Below are 13,510 nucleotides of genomic sequence, written 5' to 3'. Positions count from 1 at the left end.
TCAAAAGAAGTACATTTATATATTTTAGATCTGATACAAGAGGAAGTGAGAGAGAATATTTTGCTGGTGTATGTTTAAGAACAAACAGTAGATTCCCAAGATTGAGTAACCAGAGGATAGCTGGTCTTGTGGCAACAAGCATGAATTTTTCCCTTTGCTAAGCAGGTTCTACCCTGGTTGCATTTGAATGGGAGACTACATGTGAGCACTTTAAGATATTCACCTTGGGGGGTGGTGGGGCTGTTCTGGGAAGAGCATCTGCATGTTTGCATGCAGAAGGTTCCAAGTTCCCACCCTGACATCTCCAAGATACGGCTGAGAGGGACTCCTGTCTGCAACCTTGGAGAAGCCACTGCCAGTCTATGTAGACAGTACTGAGCTAGATGGTTTGACTCGGTGTAAGGCGGCTTCCTATGTTCCTAATTTCCACCTTTAAAAATTAAAAAATGGTTTGTGGCATTCTGATTACTGTGATGTTGGCCATCTTTGCATGTTTTTTTAAAGGTGTATGCTGAGGATTTTAAAAGCACACCAAAAAACCCAAAGTGTAATGTGACAAGTTCATGTTTGCAACACTGTATCACTTCATTTGCTAGGGGCCCAGTATTGACTATAGGTCTTTGTCAAATGTTTGTTGCCAAACTTGGATTTCCCCTGCATAATGTGTGGAATAGCCCTCAACATGACATGTTTCTCCCAAACATTATTAGATCTGGTTCATACTTGCACCACCCAATAAGGATGGTTGCTTGCTCCCCTTCCACAAGGCTGTTGTGGAGTGTGGAAAGTGGTTTCCTGTGCAGTTTAACTTCTATTGATTAACTTTCTGAAAAGGAATTGCAGTGAAAGCATGGAAAACGCTCAAATCATCTAAGCAGTGAGCCAACTTGGGTGATACGTTGCCCGACTGGCTGGCTCTATATTATAAAGATGTGACTACGCTGTGAGAGCATGTCTCGCATCACAGTTTTTAGAAAGCAAGTGAACTCTTGGCTTTTTACCCAGGCTTTTATATGAATGTTGTTTTTGTTGCTGACACTCTGTATTTTATGGTCCTATTGTGTGTGTGTTTTTAATATAAATAAATTAATTAATTAAATAATACATTTCTATACAGCCCCAAACACAAGTTCTCTGGGCAGTTTACAAAACAATAAAAACAGCCAATAAAAGATTAAAACATTTCAACAATTAAAATTAAGAAGTTAAAACTATTAAAACACAATTAAAACACTATCTAATTAATTAATTAATTAGATTTGTATTATTTAATATTTGTATTGGGTAACTGTTTTATAGTCTTATGCTGTTTTAAATGTTTTGTAAACCGCCTTGAGATTGCTTTAATTAAAGGCAGTATAAAAAGTTAACAATCGATCGATCAACAGATGCCTTCCCCACCCCTCCATATGCATAATTCTTCAACTGCATGAGGTGTTGGTTGGTTTGAACTGCCTCTCCACATATGGTTCAGATACCTCTTGGACTACATATAGGGGGCTGTTTGAGCAAAAAAATATTTATTTTGATAAATACGTTTATATACATACCTCTTTTCAACAAAAGTTCCTAAAATGGTTTGTTTGTTTTGTTTGTTTGTTTGTTTGTTTATATGGTTCCCAAAACGGCTCACAATCCAAAAAGAAGTATAAAGTAGGCTCACTGTGCTGGAGTTGGATAGGGACAGTTGTTCTCCCCCCCCCCAATATGAGTTGCTCTTCCCCTATTTTTCAAACTTTCAAAGGCCTATTCGCTAGTTAGCAAGAGTTCAGTCAGACAGATATTATCTAAAAGAGCCCATGTGTAGTGTTCACAGGGTTATGTTAGAAGTGGCCACCCACATAGATGACCTCACTTGTGAAACAAGACTCTCCAATAAAATTACAAGGTAAGCAACTTTGGTAGAAAATAAAAGGTTCTGGTGCTGTGCTGAGTTTGCTTGAGGTTGTGTTTATAATGGAAATTGTGTACTATAATTGAATCTTACAGTATTAAAACTAGGTGTAACCTTTAGAGCTTTTGAGACAATTCCACACAAAATAGGAACATAGGAAACTACCATATACTGAGTCAGACCATTGGTCTATCTAGCTCAGTCTTGTTTTCACAGACTGGCAGCGGCTTCTCCAAGGTTGCAGGCAGGAATCTCTCTCAGCCCTTATCTTGGAGAAGCTGCCAGGGAGGGAACTTGAAACCTTCTGCTCTTCCCAGAGCGGCTTCATCCCCTGAGGGGAATATCTTACAGTGCTCACACATCAAGTCTCCCATTCAGATGCAACCAGGGCAGACCTTGCTTAGCTATGGGGACAAGTCATGCTTGCTACCACAAGACCAGCCTTCTTCCCACATGATCGATCTTTTTCTTGGTGGTTTTGAATTGCATGGTCATGTGAAAAATATAGGAGTTCAGTAAATAACAATTACTTGTTTTTTAATGTGCATAAAACTCCTACAATTTACCGTGGGCGGGGGTGGGGGAGATCCACTTGCATTAAACGTGGATGGATTTGGGTCGACTTGCATTTGTAGGCCATGCATTGCCATCAGATATCCATAGAATATCAGACTTCTTGAGGTCATTATATATGGACATTGTCAGGGGCTACTCATGCTGGAAATGTGGCAGTTAGTATACTATGCAATTATAATATGTAACTCAGACTAGTCTATCAAGGCAGAGCACTGGCCATCAACTTGGAAGCCAGGAGTGAGCTCAAGAAAACAGATTCCCTTGGGGTGTGGGGGGAAATATTTACGGGGGAGGACAAGATTCATAGCAATGCTCAGAGGCCTGTTCTTGCATCTCTTCAAAGTTAAGAGATCCTTGAAGAGATCTCTGCTGTATATGTCCTTGCTGAATTCAGCTAGAGCTGTAGTAACCCTAAGTGCAGTGAATGTAGTAACCCTAAGTCCAATTAATTCAGCTAGAGCTGCAGTAACTCTAAGTGCAGAAGTATAGCAAGGGTTCCAGCAGCCTGGGTCAAGACACTGAGTGTGTTGGTCATGCCCTTTCCCCCTACATCATCATGCCAACACAGGGGGCGTGTTCAGCATGGAGAATGGACATACAATGGCCCCTCGCCCTCTCCAGCTGGCAACACACTTTCTTGATTGCCCGGATGCTTTCTTTTTCTACCTCATGAGGGAGAAAAAGGAAGCATCCATCTAGTGGAGAAAGTGCTCTGCCCAGAGGAGAGGGTGATGGGCCACCACATGTCCATTACTCCTACTCTGAATATTTCTCTCCTGCTCTTCAACCAAAGTTCTCAAAACAGTTTACATAGAAAGATAAACAATACATAAATAAGATGGCGCTGGTTACATACCCAGCCTCAGCAATGGATAGATGGGAAGTGCGGTGGTGGGAAGAAGTAATGGAAAGGCAGGGGGGCAATGGTGCCCCTCTGGGGCCTGGTGGCCCAGAAACAGCCCCCCCTCTACTTCATTGTCCTGCCCTGGTGGCGCAGTGGTAAAACTGCCACCCTGTAACCAGAAGGTTACAAGTTCGATCCTGACCAGGGGCTCAAGGTTGACTCAGCCTTTCATCCTTCCGAGGTCGGTAAAATGAGTACCCAGAATGTTGGGGGCAATATGCTAAATCATTGTAAACCGCTTAGAGAGCTTCGGCTATAGAGCGGTATATAAATGTAAGTGCTATTGCTATTGCTATCACACCTGTCTACGTGGATAGAGAGCTAACTACACAGACAGCAGTGCATGTACTATTTTACTTCTTGACCTGACAGCTGAGACTGCATGTCAGTAAATGGTCGCTGAAAATGATGGGACTTGTAGTTCAAGAACAGCTGGAGGGCCCAGTTTGCACACTTATTGCTTTACGTGCATAGCTGAAGTCTTGCTAATAGATCTTTTTTTTGGGGGGGGGGAGGCAGGGAGATCTGGATTCAGCCCCTCCTCCTTGTCACCACCCTGCCAAGCAGCTAGAGGTGGTATTTTAAAGAGCTGTGTCTGTGCACCCATGACTGCTGGATCCGTGCCAGTGTATTATTGTATGTGCCGTGGTTACTTCTGCATGCCATCAAGCCAGTCGTCCAGCATGCCGATGTTCCATGCGATCAAGCAGACCACTGTGTATGCCCATTCAGATCCATGCCTCCTGCCCTGCCCTGTGTGGCTACACGGAGGCATGGTTTGGCAGCCTCCAAGTGCTGGAGTCACATCTGAATCAGCCTCTTGGCCTTTTGGACTCCCTGCTGCCCAGACTTCTGCATCACTTATCCAGGCTGCAGTTTCCCTTTTGCCTCTGGCCTAAGCACCTGGACTGTTCAGTCTGGTCACAGCAGAACTGAGGGGGAGGCAAACATTTTTGGCAAAGGTTAGGCCCCGGCTGTGTAAACACAGCATCAGCTTATAATCCAGCAGTTGTCAAGAGCAAGGAGATGTTCAGGCCCTGGAAATCCACACTGTATCAAAAAGGGAATGGGGGTGTGTCTCTCACTCTCTCCTGTTCGTATATATTGGGGCACAGGGGACACATTTCCCAAAGATGCAGTTTTCTATTTCCAGATCAACCAAGCCACAGCTTCCTTCACTTCTGTGCTCCTGCAGTTTTGAAAAACTCTTGGGAAATTTCAACATCAAATAAACCATGGCAAGCAACTTTTTGAGGAAAATATCACAGTCATCTCTGATTACCTTGACACCAGCAAGCAATGGCTGGTGCAGGTTTCATCAGGATGAGTTTTAATGAAATAGCTGTTGTAGTAACTGCAATAGCTGTTTTCCAGTTCACAGGAACCAGTTATGATTGTTGTTATGGAAAAGAGCTCTAAGAACCAGAAAGAGAGTGTGATATTGCTTTACAGCAGGGATTCTCAACATTGGGTCCCCTGATGTGATTGGACTTCAACTCCCATAATCCCCAGCCCCAGTGGCCTTTGATTGGGGATTATGGGAGTTGAAATCCAATCACATCTGGGGACCCAATGTTGAGAATCCCTGCTTTAAAGTGTCAATATACAACTCAAAACACTTCTAATTAAAATATTCTAATTTTTATGTTCTGGTCTCTTGGTTTCTGGACAGATTGTTAGTGGTTTGGGCACAGTGACCAACATTTTGCGCTCGCACAAACATGTTGTGCTAGCTCAAGAGTGTTGCACAAGCTAGTTGAGCTAAGTCGGGAGCTTGTGTCCCATGTTAGTGTTGCACTAGAACAAACATGTTTGTGCTTTCCTCATCCTGCGGCAGGTCACCTGCTGTAAAACCTCTTTCTCATGTGTTTTTCAGGAAGCTGTTGCACAAGAGCGCAACTTTGTGCATCCCTGTGATTTCACACTGCTACTCAACTTCTTGCACTAGTACAGCTGTTGTGCAAGTGCACTGTTAGTCTGGACGTCTGCCTCTGTGCATATGGAAAGAGAGATCCTAGGCATACTGATTCATAACTTAATTTGTTATTTCAGGTGTGCCGAAATGTAGACTTTACTTATGGCAGGATGACCAAGAGGACATCCACAGTGCTTCTGTTTCTCCCTGGACTTGGAGCTTCAGGCTGTCAGTTTCTTGGGTGGAAGATGAAGGATGGTCAGCTGTTAGCAGATGGAGTTGTTGCTCCTGCCACAGTCTCGCTCTTGCTCACAACATGCCACCACACTTTAATCAGAGTATGGCAAAAGCTTTCCCCCACAGTTTCGTTCATTAGGAAGAGAAAAATGTCTTCAAGTTACTAGAAAGGAAGGGCGGCATAGAAATCGAATAAATAAATAATAGAAACGGAGAGACTGTCTATTCTAATGTGATCTTGGCCTTGTATGGAATTTAATAAATAACAAGGCTGTTCACACGCGCAGCCAAGAGCAGCTAAGGCAGCCAAGCCTGCTCTGACCTGTGCATGTGAACCTGTGGCAGCAAATTCGGCAAAGAGGCCATCCTCTTAAATGGGGTTAAGGGAGTGAGCACTCCTTTAGTCCCGTTTTTCGCGTGTTTGGAAGCAGCTGGGGATGGGAGACTGCGGGGCTCCTGCCCGTCGCCGGAGAAATCCCCATAATACAGCGTGCACTCACTGAGTGCATTAAGAGAGTTCTGGGGGCCGGGGCAACGTGCCTAGGTTCATGGCCCTCTGCACCGCCAGAGGAGGCAGCTGAACATCTGGTCACACGATCTCTGTGCCCAGATCCAGAGTGATGATCATCTGCGGGGCGGTAAGCTTTTCAAGCCTTGCTCCCGATGCGCCCTCAACCCTTTCTCACTGATTGTGAGAAAGGGCTCAACGTGTCCCTCTGCAGTGGTTTGTAGCTTTTAACTTGTCTTCATTGGTCCCTGGTTGTCTTATTGTCCACTGCATGTTCCACCTTTATCAGGGATTCCTCCAGCATCCATACAGAATAGGGCCTTTGCTGTGATGACTCTCTCTTTGGGGAACTCCCTTCTGAGGAATCTACATTCCCCCTCCTCGACCCTTTTCTGGCATTGCTGAAGAGGCATGTCTTCCAGCAGGCATTTCCACCTACTGTTGTTTTGAGAAATTGCTGATAAATTGTCTCTAAGTGGTTGCAACAATCTCTGCTATGTTTAGTATTTGTCATTATTTTATTGCTTTTATTTCAAGCTGCATATTTTAAATTTTTATTTTTATTTCATCTATTTAATTTATTTTTATACTGCCCCATCTAAGTATCTCCAGGCAATTTAGTATTACTATATCTATATACATACATACATCCCAATCCTTCTTTTGTCCAGCGGATTATGTAAGCCAACTTGAAATATTTTTTTGAAAGGCAGGAAACAAACTTTAAAAATGAATGAATAAATACGTCTATCTGGATACTTTCAGTAACTACAAAATGGCAAAGAGCCCACTGAGAAGTAAATGTACTTGCACTTGGACCCATTTCTGCACTTGATGATTAGGAAATAACAGTTGGGGACCCACAACAGTGTTGAAAAGTATCCTCAGCTTCTTAACAGGAGCGTGCCTGATAAGGACTCCAGAAAAGGAGTCTGGTTCTGCTGTTTAGGCCTTGCCGAAGAGACATTATCTTTATTCCCCTGCTGTTCTGTATAGTAGTGAAGGGCTGAGGATCACAGCTGCCATCCTGTGTTGCTCTACAGCTAAGATTAGGGGAAGTACAGCATGGGGAGAAAAAGTGGGGGTTTTGTGTTTCCTTTTTTAAAACCTCATGACACCCATCCTCCCAATCTTAACGCTCCTGTCCAAGAATACTAGAAGTTGTTAGCAGCTCAAACAAGTCCTGACTCTTCTCCTTTCCTTTCCTTTCCTTTCCTTTCCTTTCCTTTCCTTTCCTTTCCAACAGATACCTTCAGCTTCCCACGGCTCAGCTGCCCTCAACTGTAGCCTTAATTGCTAGATTCACAATCTGCTTGACTTCCAGGTCCTTTAGATCAGGGGTGGCAATGCAGAGGTCCTCTGGCTGTTATTGAACTACAACTCCCATCATCCCCAGCTGCAATTTATGTGAGCTGTAATTCAACTTCTGGAGATCCTCAGCTTGTCTACCCCTGCTTTAGACCACTCTTGCCCCACCTGGGGCAAAATTGGGAATAACCTGTAGAAAACCATGGGAAATCGTGGATATCTATGTATTTGTACTGTAATTGTACTGCTGCATTCCCTCCCCACTGCTTCAGACAAAAGGTTGCAGCAAATATGGGAATCCCTGTCTTTGTCATTCAGTGTAGACCCAGAAGTTTCATTTCCAGACTATTCAAATTTTATTTTATTTTTTAATTTAAGTTTATATACCAACTGTCATTAAAAAATAATCCCGAGATGGTTCACAACATATTAAAAAAAATAAAACCTATATATCAATTAAAAAAAAAATAGTCCAGACGTTATGGAAGACATAGCAGAAAAGTCAGCACACCTTTAATAAGAAAGCAGCCTGATTTGGACATCTGTGGAGAAGCCTGGTTTTGCATGACATCCTTTAGACTTGGAAGCATGCGCAGCCCTTTTGCGTTGGAGGGGAGAAATTATTCTACTTTCAACTCTGGCTTGGAACAAGCCAGGAACTGCTATGTTGCCCAGAATGAGCAATTCTGGCTTATTGTAGCCTGAGTTTCAAAATAAATCATGATCTGGAATCCCAGCTTCAAATCCTGGTAACTGGGAAAACCCTGGCTAGAACAAGCCAGGGCCACCTGGTTTGAATGTCATGAAGGCTCTTGGCTTCTTCTAAGTCAGGATCAGAAGAAGAATCCTTTCCCACCCCTCTTGAAGGCAAAGGGGGAGCACCAATGTCCGAAATTAGGGGATGCCATTCAAAACCATTATTCAGTCCTGTCCCTATATAACTTCTGAAATGGACAGTCATCCTTTCCATAATGAAAGCCCAGAAGTAGAAACCCAAATCAAGGAGACTTCCTAGGGAAAACACGGATTTGACAGCTCCTTCTGGGACACATCCTTCCAAAGGATCATATCTAGAACGTTCTATAGTGTGCTTGTTAATATTGGAACCTAACTGCTGTTATCTTTAAAAGGAAAAGGATCCCCTTTGAGAAAAAGAGGCATTTATTTTGGAAGTCTGATGAAATACTCTAAATCGGTATGCATGGATTAGGCCATTATAAGCAGGTTGCTCTGTGATGTTCTTGTTGGGAAAATTGCCCATTTATTTCACAGGCTGCCTTTATTTTCATTCACTGTGAATTCTTTCAAATGTTTGTGTTATACTGCCACCTTTTGCCTGTTAGATAGGAAGTCTCTTCTAGGGTGGGATATATGCCAGCGTTCTCCCCCCACCCCACATTCCCTTGTTAAGAGAACACTTTGAACCAACCTTGCTCAGCCTTATCCAGCCCAGGTGTGCACGCGCTCTCTCTCAATCAATATTTATATGACAGATTAATTTTTCCCCTCCTGATCTTGCAGTGCAAGGGACTAAAGGCCTGTGGCTGACTTGTGTTTGTGACAAATTTACAATGTTTTCATTTTGTTTCATGACTTACTCGCATCTAGCTCCAGGTTGCTAAAGTCTGACTTCTGCATATCTAAAGTAGGTGTCCCACCTTCAATAAAGAGGCTTTGTCTCAAAACAAGTTGGGATTTGTGAACTTATTCATTCATGTGAATAAATAACAGCAGTGCATCTACCATTTCCTACAGTACATTAGACTGGCATATTTATTTATTTATTTATTGGTCATTGGTAGAATGCTGCCCTTCAGTTTCCTTGACTTAAAAAAAAAAATCCTTAGCACTTTCCAACCTTTGAAAATTGCCCACCACATAGGACAAAATCATTTTTTAAAAAGTGTTTGTACCATATTTTCATATATATCCCCCCCCCCCAAAAACCCGGGTATAACCCATACTCGAGTGTACCCTGTGGAATTTGAAAGGTCATAGCCCGCACCCCTGAATTGCCTACATTTACCTGCTACTGCCAAAAAAACTGCCTCAGCCCCCTTCCCAAAGGAATGCTTCTCTACACAACTCTAAAGGCCCCTGGGGAAGAGTGTGTGTGCCACCTCCTATGCCTGTCACCAGTGTGCTGGCCGCTGCCTGGGAAGAGTGAGGTTGTCATTACCACCACTGGCCACTCTCTGGACTGCTCTTCTTGCTCCTGGAACCCTGGGGCTTCTTGGGACCAGCACTGCAGAGCAGTGAGGTCCCTCACCCCGGAATGGGAGCCAGGAGCTCTTTATCACCTCCCAAGGCAAAGGATGATCACATTAGGGATGTGCACAGACTGGTCCGGAGCCCATTCTAAAGGCTTCCGGACCAGTCCAGACCTGTCCGATGTACAGACATGACGTGTGTGAGCGACATGTGCACACGCAGTCAGGCTTTTGAAGCTTTTTGCCGAGCAACGGGAGAAGGGGCGGCAGGGAGGTACCTTGCCACTCCGAATGCTTTTAAAAAACAGGAGCACTGGAGGGAGAAAAGAGGTGGGAGGAGTAAGAACAACCTTCCCCGCCCTTAAAGAGCCTCCCTCCCCAGTGCCGGACCGCAGAGGTGCGGTTCCATGCACACCACTAGATCACATGCCACACAAGACAGGAAGAACATAAGTAAAAATAAGTTAGTATATCCGGCACTTACTTAGATCCCCTTCGTGGGATGCAAAAAATCATGTAACCCATGGGGTATATGCACAAACAATTTGGGTGAATGAGTAAAACTTACTATAGCATTGAAAAGTTACAATACAAAGCAGCAAACTGCTTGGGCAATGCTAATGTGCGCCTGTGAGTGATCCCGTGAAGAGATGTCGTAGTAACTAATGTCCCTATCTAACCCCAGGAGAGCATCCCTCTAGTGACTGCTGCTGGTGTGCACCTTCTGTTTCCTTTTAGACTGTGAACTCTCTTGGGACAGGAAACATCTGATTTATTATTTATTTTTCTGTGTAAACTGCTTTGAGAAATTTGTTGAAGAGCAGTATATAAGTATGTGTATTAGTAGCAGTAGTGACGTTAAAGAAGCAGGCCCTTTCTTCCTGCCCTGCCTCTTCCCACCCATTTATTCCTGGACCTGGCCAATGTTAACCATAGTTCACACAAATCTGAAAAGCTCTGGAATGGGCTTCTAGGACTCCTTTCTGGGTTTTCAACAGTCTGCGAGGGGAGGGTTCTGTGTAATAAATTATTGGGTTGCTCCGCTCTTGCAAATGTGGATTAGGTTTGCATGCACACGCGTGTCCCCCACCCACCCCACACATGCATACGCATCTTAGGACATCTTCTCAAAATGGCGCAGTTCAGGACATAGTGCTTAGTAGGAGGTAAATATTGGGGGTAAATTTGGGATCCCTCGTTCGGTATTTCCTCTGCAACCCCTTCCCGCAACCACATTGCAAACGTGTTCTGGAACCTTAGCTGGGGAAGAGCCACTGGGAGGAACAGCTGCAAAGAAAAATCAGGGGAAGAAAGAGGTTAAGAACACACACCTTTCTCTTGCTTCTTCCTGGGAGACACTCTCCTCCTGTTACTGCTTTGCACAGCAGTGGCAAACATAGGGTTGGAAATCCTATACTTACCACCCAGTGTCTAGTCCTGCTCATGTTGGCAGCAGTTACCACGATGTACTTCAGATGCAGCAAAGCCACACTCCCTGACGGTAGTATCCAGCCAAAATGATGCACAGCTGTAGGCACAGTATAGCAAATGCCTAGTCAGTAGTTTCCTTTGGTTCTTATTTAACAGCACTTTGTGCATTTTTAATGCCTTTTGTGATTTTATTACAGTGTGTTTTGTGATAGAAATTAGGAGAGGAAACAACCTCTATTCAGAGTCAATACTATGTACATAAATAGCCAACGTGGCTGCTGGGTGGTCAGTTCCTAAGTTGTAGCAGAACCGTTCATGGCCTGTGGAGAAGAAAAAGCACAGTTGTTCCAGAGCTAATCCCTACTCACTGGGCAAAGAGGCACCTTTTAAGATGATACTTGTATATTTACTGGGGACGGGCACCTGTTCCTATTCATCCCAGCAAGTGTTCCCTGTAACGGGAATTCCCAAATGCTGTTGACTAGAACTCCCATCATCCCCAGCTGCAAAGACCTTTGACTGGGGATGATGGGAGTTGTAATCAACAACATCTGGGAATCCCCATTACAGAGAATACAGATCCCAAGATAGTTTGCCTTCTCTTGGCTATTGCTGGTGTCTCCCCAGTATTTCTTTTTGGACTGTGAGCCCCTTTGGGACAGGGAACCATCTTCTTATTCCTTGTGCTGTGTGGACCATTTTTGACTACTCCTTTGCTGAAAGAAAGCAAGAGACATGAATATTGTAGTAAGAACAGTGGCCGACATGACGGGCAGGCCTCCATTGTCATTTGGGATCTGCCAGGGCTGCTGCACAGCTTGAAAGGCGGTCCTGACGGTGTAGCGCAAGAGGGCTGCTGCGGAAGCTGCCTAGTACTGAGTCAGACTATTGGTCCATCTGTTGTCTACATTGACTGGCAGTGGCTCTTCAAGGTTTCAGGCAGGAATCTTAACTCCCTACCTGGAGATGCCAGGGACTGAACCTGGGACCTTCTGTATGCAGAGCAGATGTTCTGCCACTGAGGAAGTGTTCCCTCTAATGGATTCCCAGATATTGTTGACTACAACTCCCAGAATCCCCAGCTGCAATGGCTTTTGCTTGGGGATTATGGGAGTTGTAGTCAACAACATCTGGGAATCCCTGTTAGAGGGGAACACTGTACTGAGGTACAGCCCCATATATGAGCCTGCCTGCCTGTTCATTGAAGTCACTTGGAAGAGTCCTTCTCCATTAAATAAAGTATCTTGATGGGGGAACCTTTAAGTTGGATGAATAGCATGGAGCCTTCGCACATAAATTAGCCTCCCCACCCCTGCTAACTTGGCAAAGTTATGTGGTGATTCTCTTTATTTAGCAGGGGGAGAGTAACTGGCCCTGTCCACCCCCGCACAGTACCTCCGGTGACTGTTGCTGGTATCTATCTTATGTTTCTTCTTAGAGTGTGAGCCCTTTGGGGACAGGGATCCATCTTATTTATTTGTTATTTCTCTGTGTAAACCACCCTGAGCCATTTTTGGAAGGGCAGTATAGAAATCAATCAATCAATCAATCAAATAATAATAAAGATTTCTGGATTCTGACTCTCACCCACCATGCTGATAGTTTTGCTTGGATGCCTTTTAGGTTGCTATTACAACTGCAGCCACTGTATTCAGTTCTGTTGAGTTTGTTTTATGCATGCTTTTTAGGCAAATCTGATGACAAGACATTTCTAACTTTTCTTTCTTTCTTTTTTAAAGGGTTATATGCTTCGTTGTGACCTCATGGTTTAAGCGGGCATAAAGATGAGTATAAGCAGTGATGAGGTTAACTTCCTCGTATATAGATACTTGCAAGAGTCCGGTGAGTATTTGGCTAACGTGTTTTAATTTGCTGAAGGATTTATTTGGGGCTAAGTTTTAAACATCACATGAATGCTCAAATGCACATCTGTACTGTGGGGTCTGTACTTTGCACTCAGCCACTATATCTACATCTGCCTGTCTGCAGGCACTGAGCTATGTCTCAGGAATTCTCTGGATTGACTTGTGCCCTGAATTCACTAGGTGACCTTAGACAATCTAGGCACCAAGCAAAAAGAGATAAGGAATAGCAAAGTGCAGCAAAGCAGAAGAAGGGGCGGCAGGGAGATATCCTGCCGCTCCGTTTACTCAAGAAAGTACGTGCGCGCATGCGTGCACAAAAGGCTTCTTAAAGCCTTTTTGCACTGACTGCATGCCAAGTGGGGGAAGGGGCGGCAGGGAGGTATCCTGCCGCCCCATTACTAAAAGAACTGCTGGAGCACAGCGCCGGAGAAGGGGCGCTCAAAGAAATAGTAAGCTAAATTACTCAAAGAAATACGGCACCAGAGGGGGGAAAGTGGCGGGAGGGGTAAGTAAACCCTCCCACGCCCTTAAGGGGACCCCCCACCCCGAACCACCTGAATCTAAACCACCCGTGTCTGGACCGGTCTGGAGGCCTGTAGAATGGCTTCCGGACTAGTCCGGGCACATCACTATCGGGGGCTCCTCATGAGTTGCAGCACGGA

General features: G+C 44.4%; 1 protein-coding gene across 19 annotated transcripts in view; it reads left to right on the top strand.

The window, feature by feature from the left end:
• TBL1XR1 (TBL1X/Y related 1) overlaps positions 1 to 13,510 on the top strand; it is a 269,891-nt gene that overhangs the window by 195,756 nt on the left and 60,625 nt on the right. For all 19 annotated transcript variants that reach the window (XM_053306086.1, XM_053306085.1, XM_053306072.1 and 16 more), the window contains one exon: positions 12,723 to 12,825. In XM_053306086.1, coding sequence (XP_053162061.1) covers positions 12,768 to 12,825 — 58 coding nt within the window. In that variant the 5' untranslated portion in view covers positions 12,723 to 12,767. The remainder of the gene's footprint in view (positions 1 to 12,722; positions 12,826 to 13,510) is intronic.

The sequence above is a fragment of the Hemicordylus capensis genome, chromosome 3, assembly GCF_027244095.1.
Source record: "Hemicordylus capensis ecotype Gifberg chromosome 3, rHemCap1.1.pri, whole genome shotgun sequence".
Classification (NCBI taxonomy): Eukaryota; Metazoa; Chordata; class Lepidosauria; order Squamata; family Cordylidae; genus Hemicordylus; species Hemicordylus capensis.
This window is presented reverse-complemented; position numbering and strand designations above follow the sequence as displayed.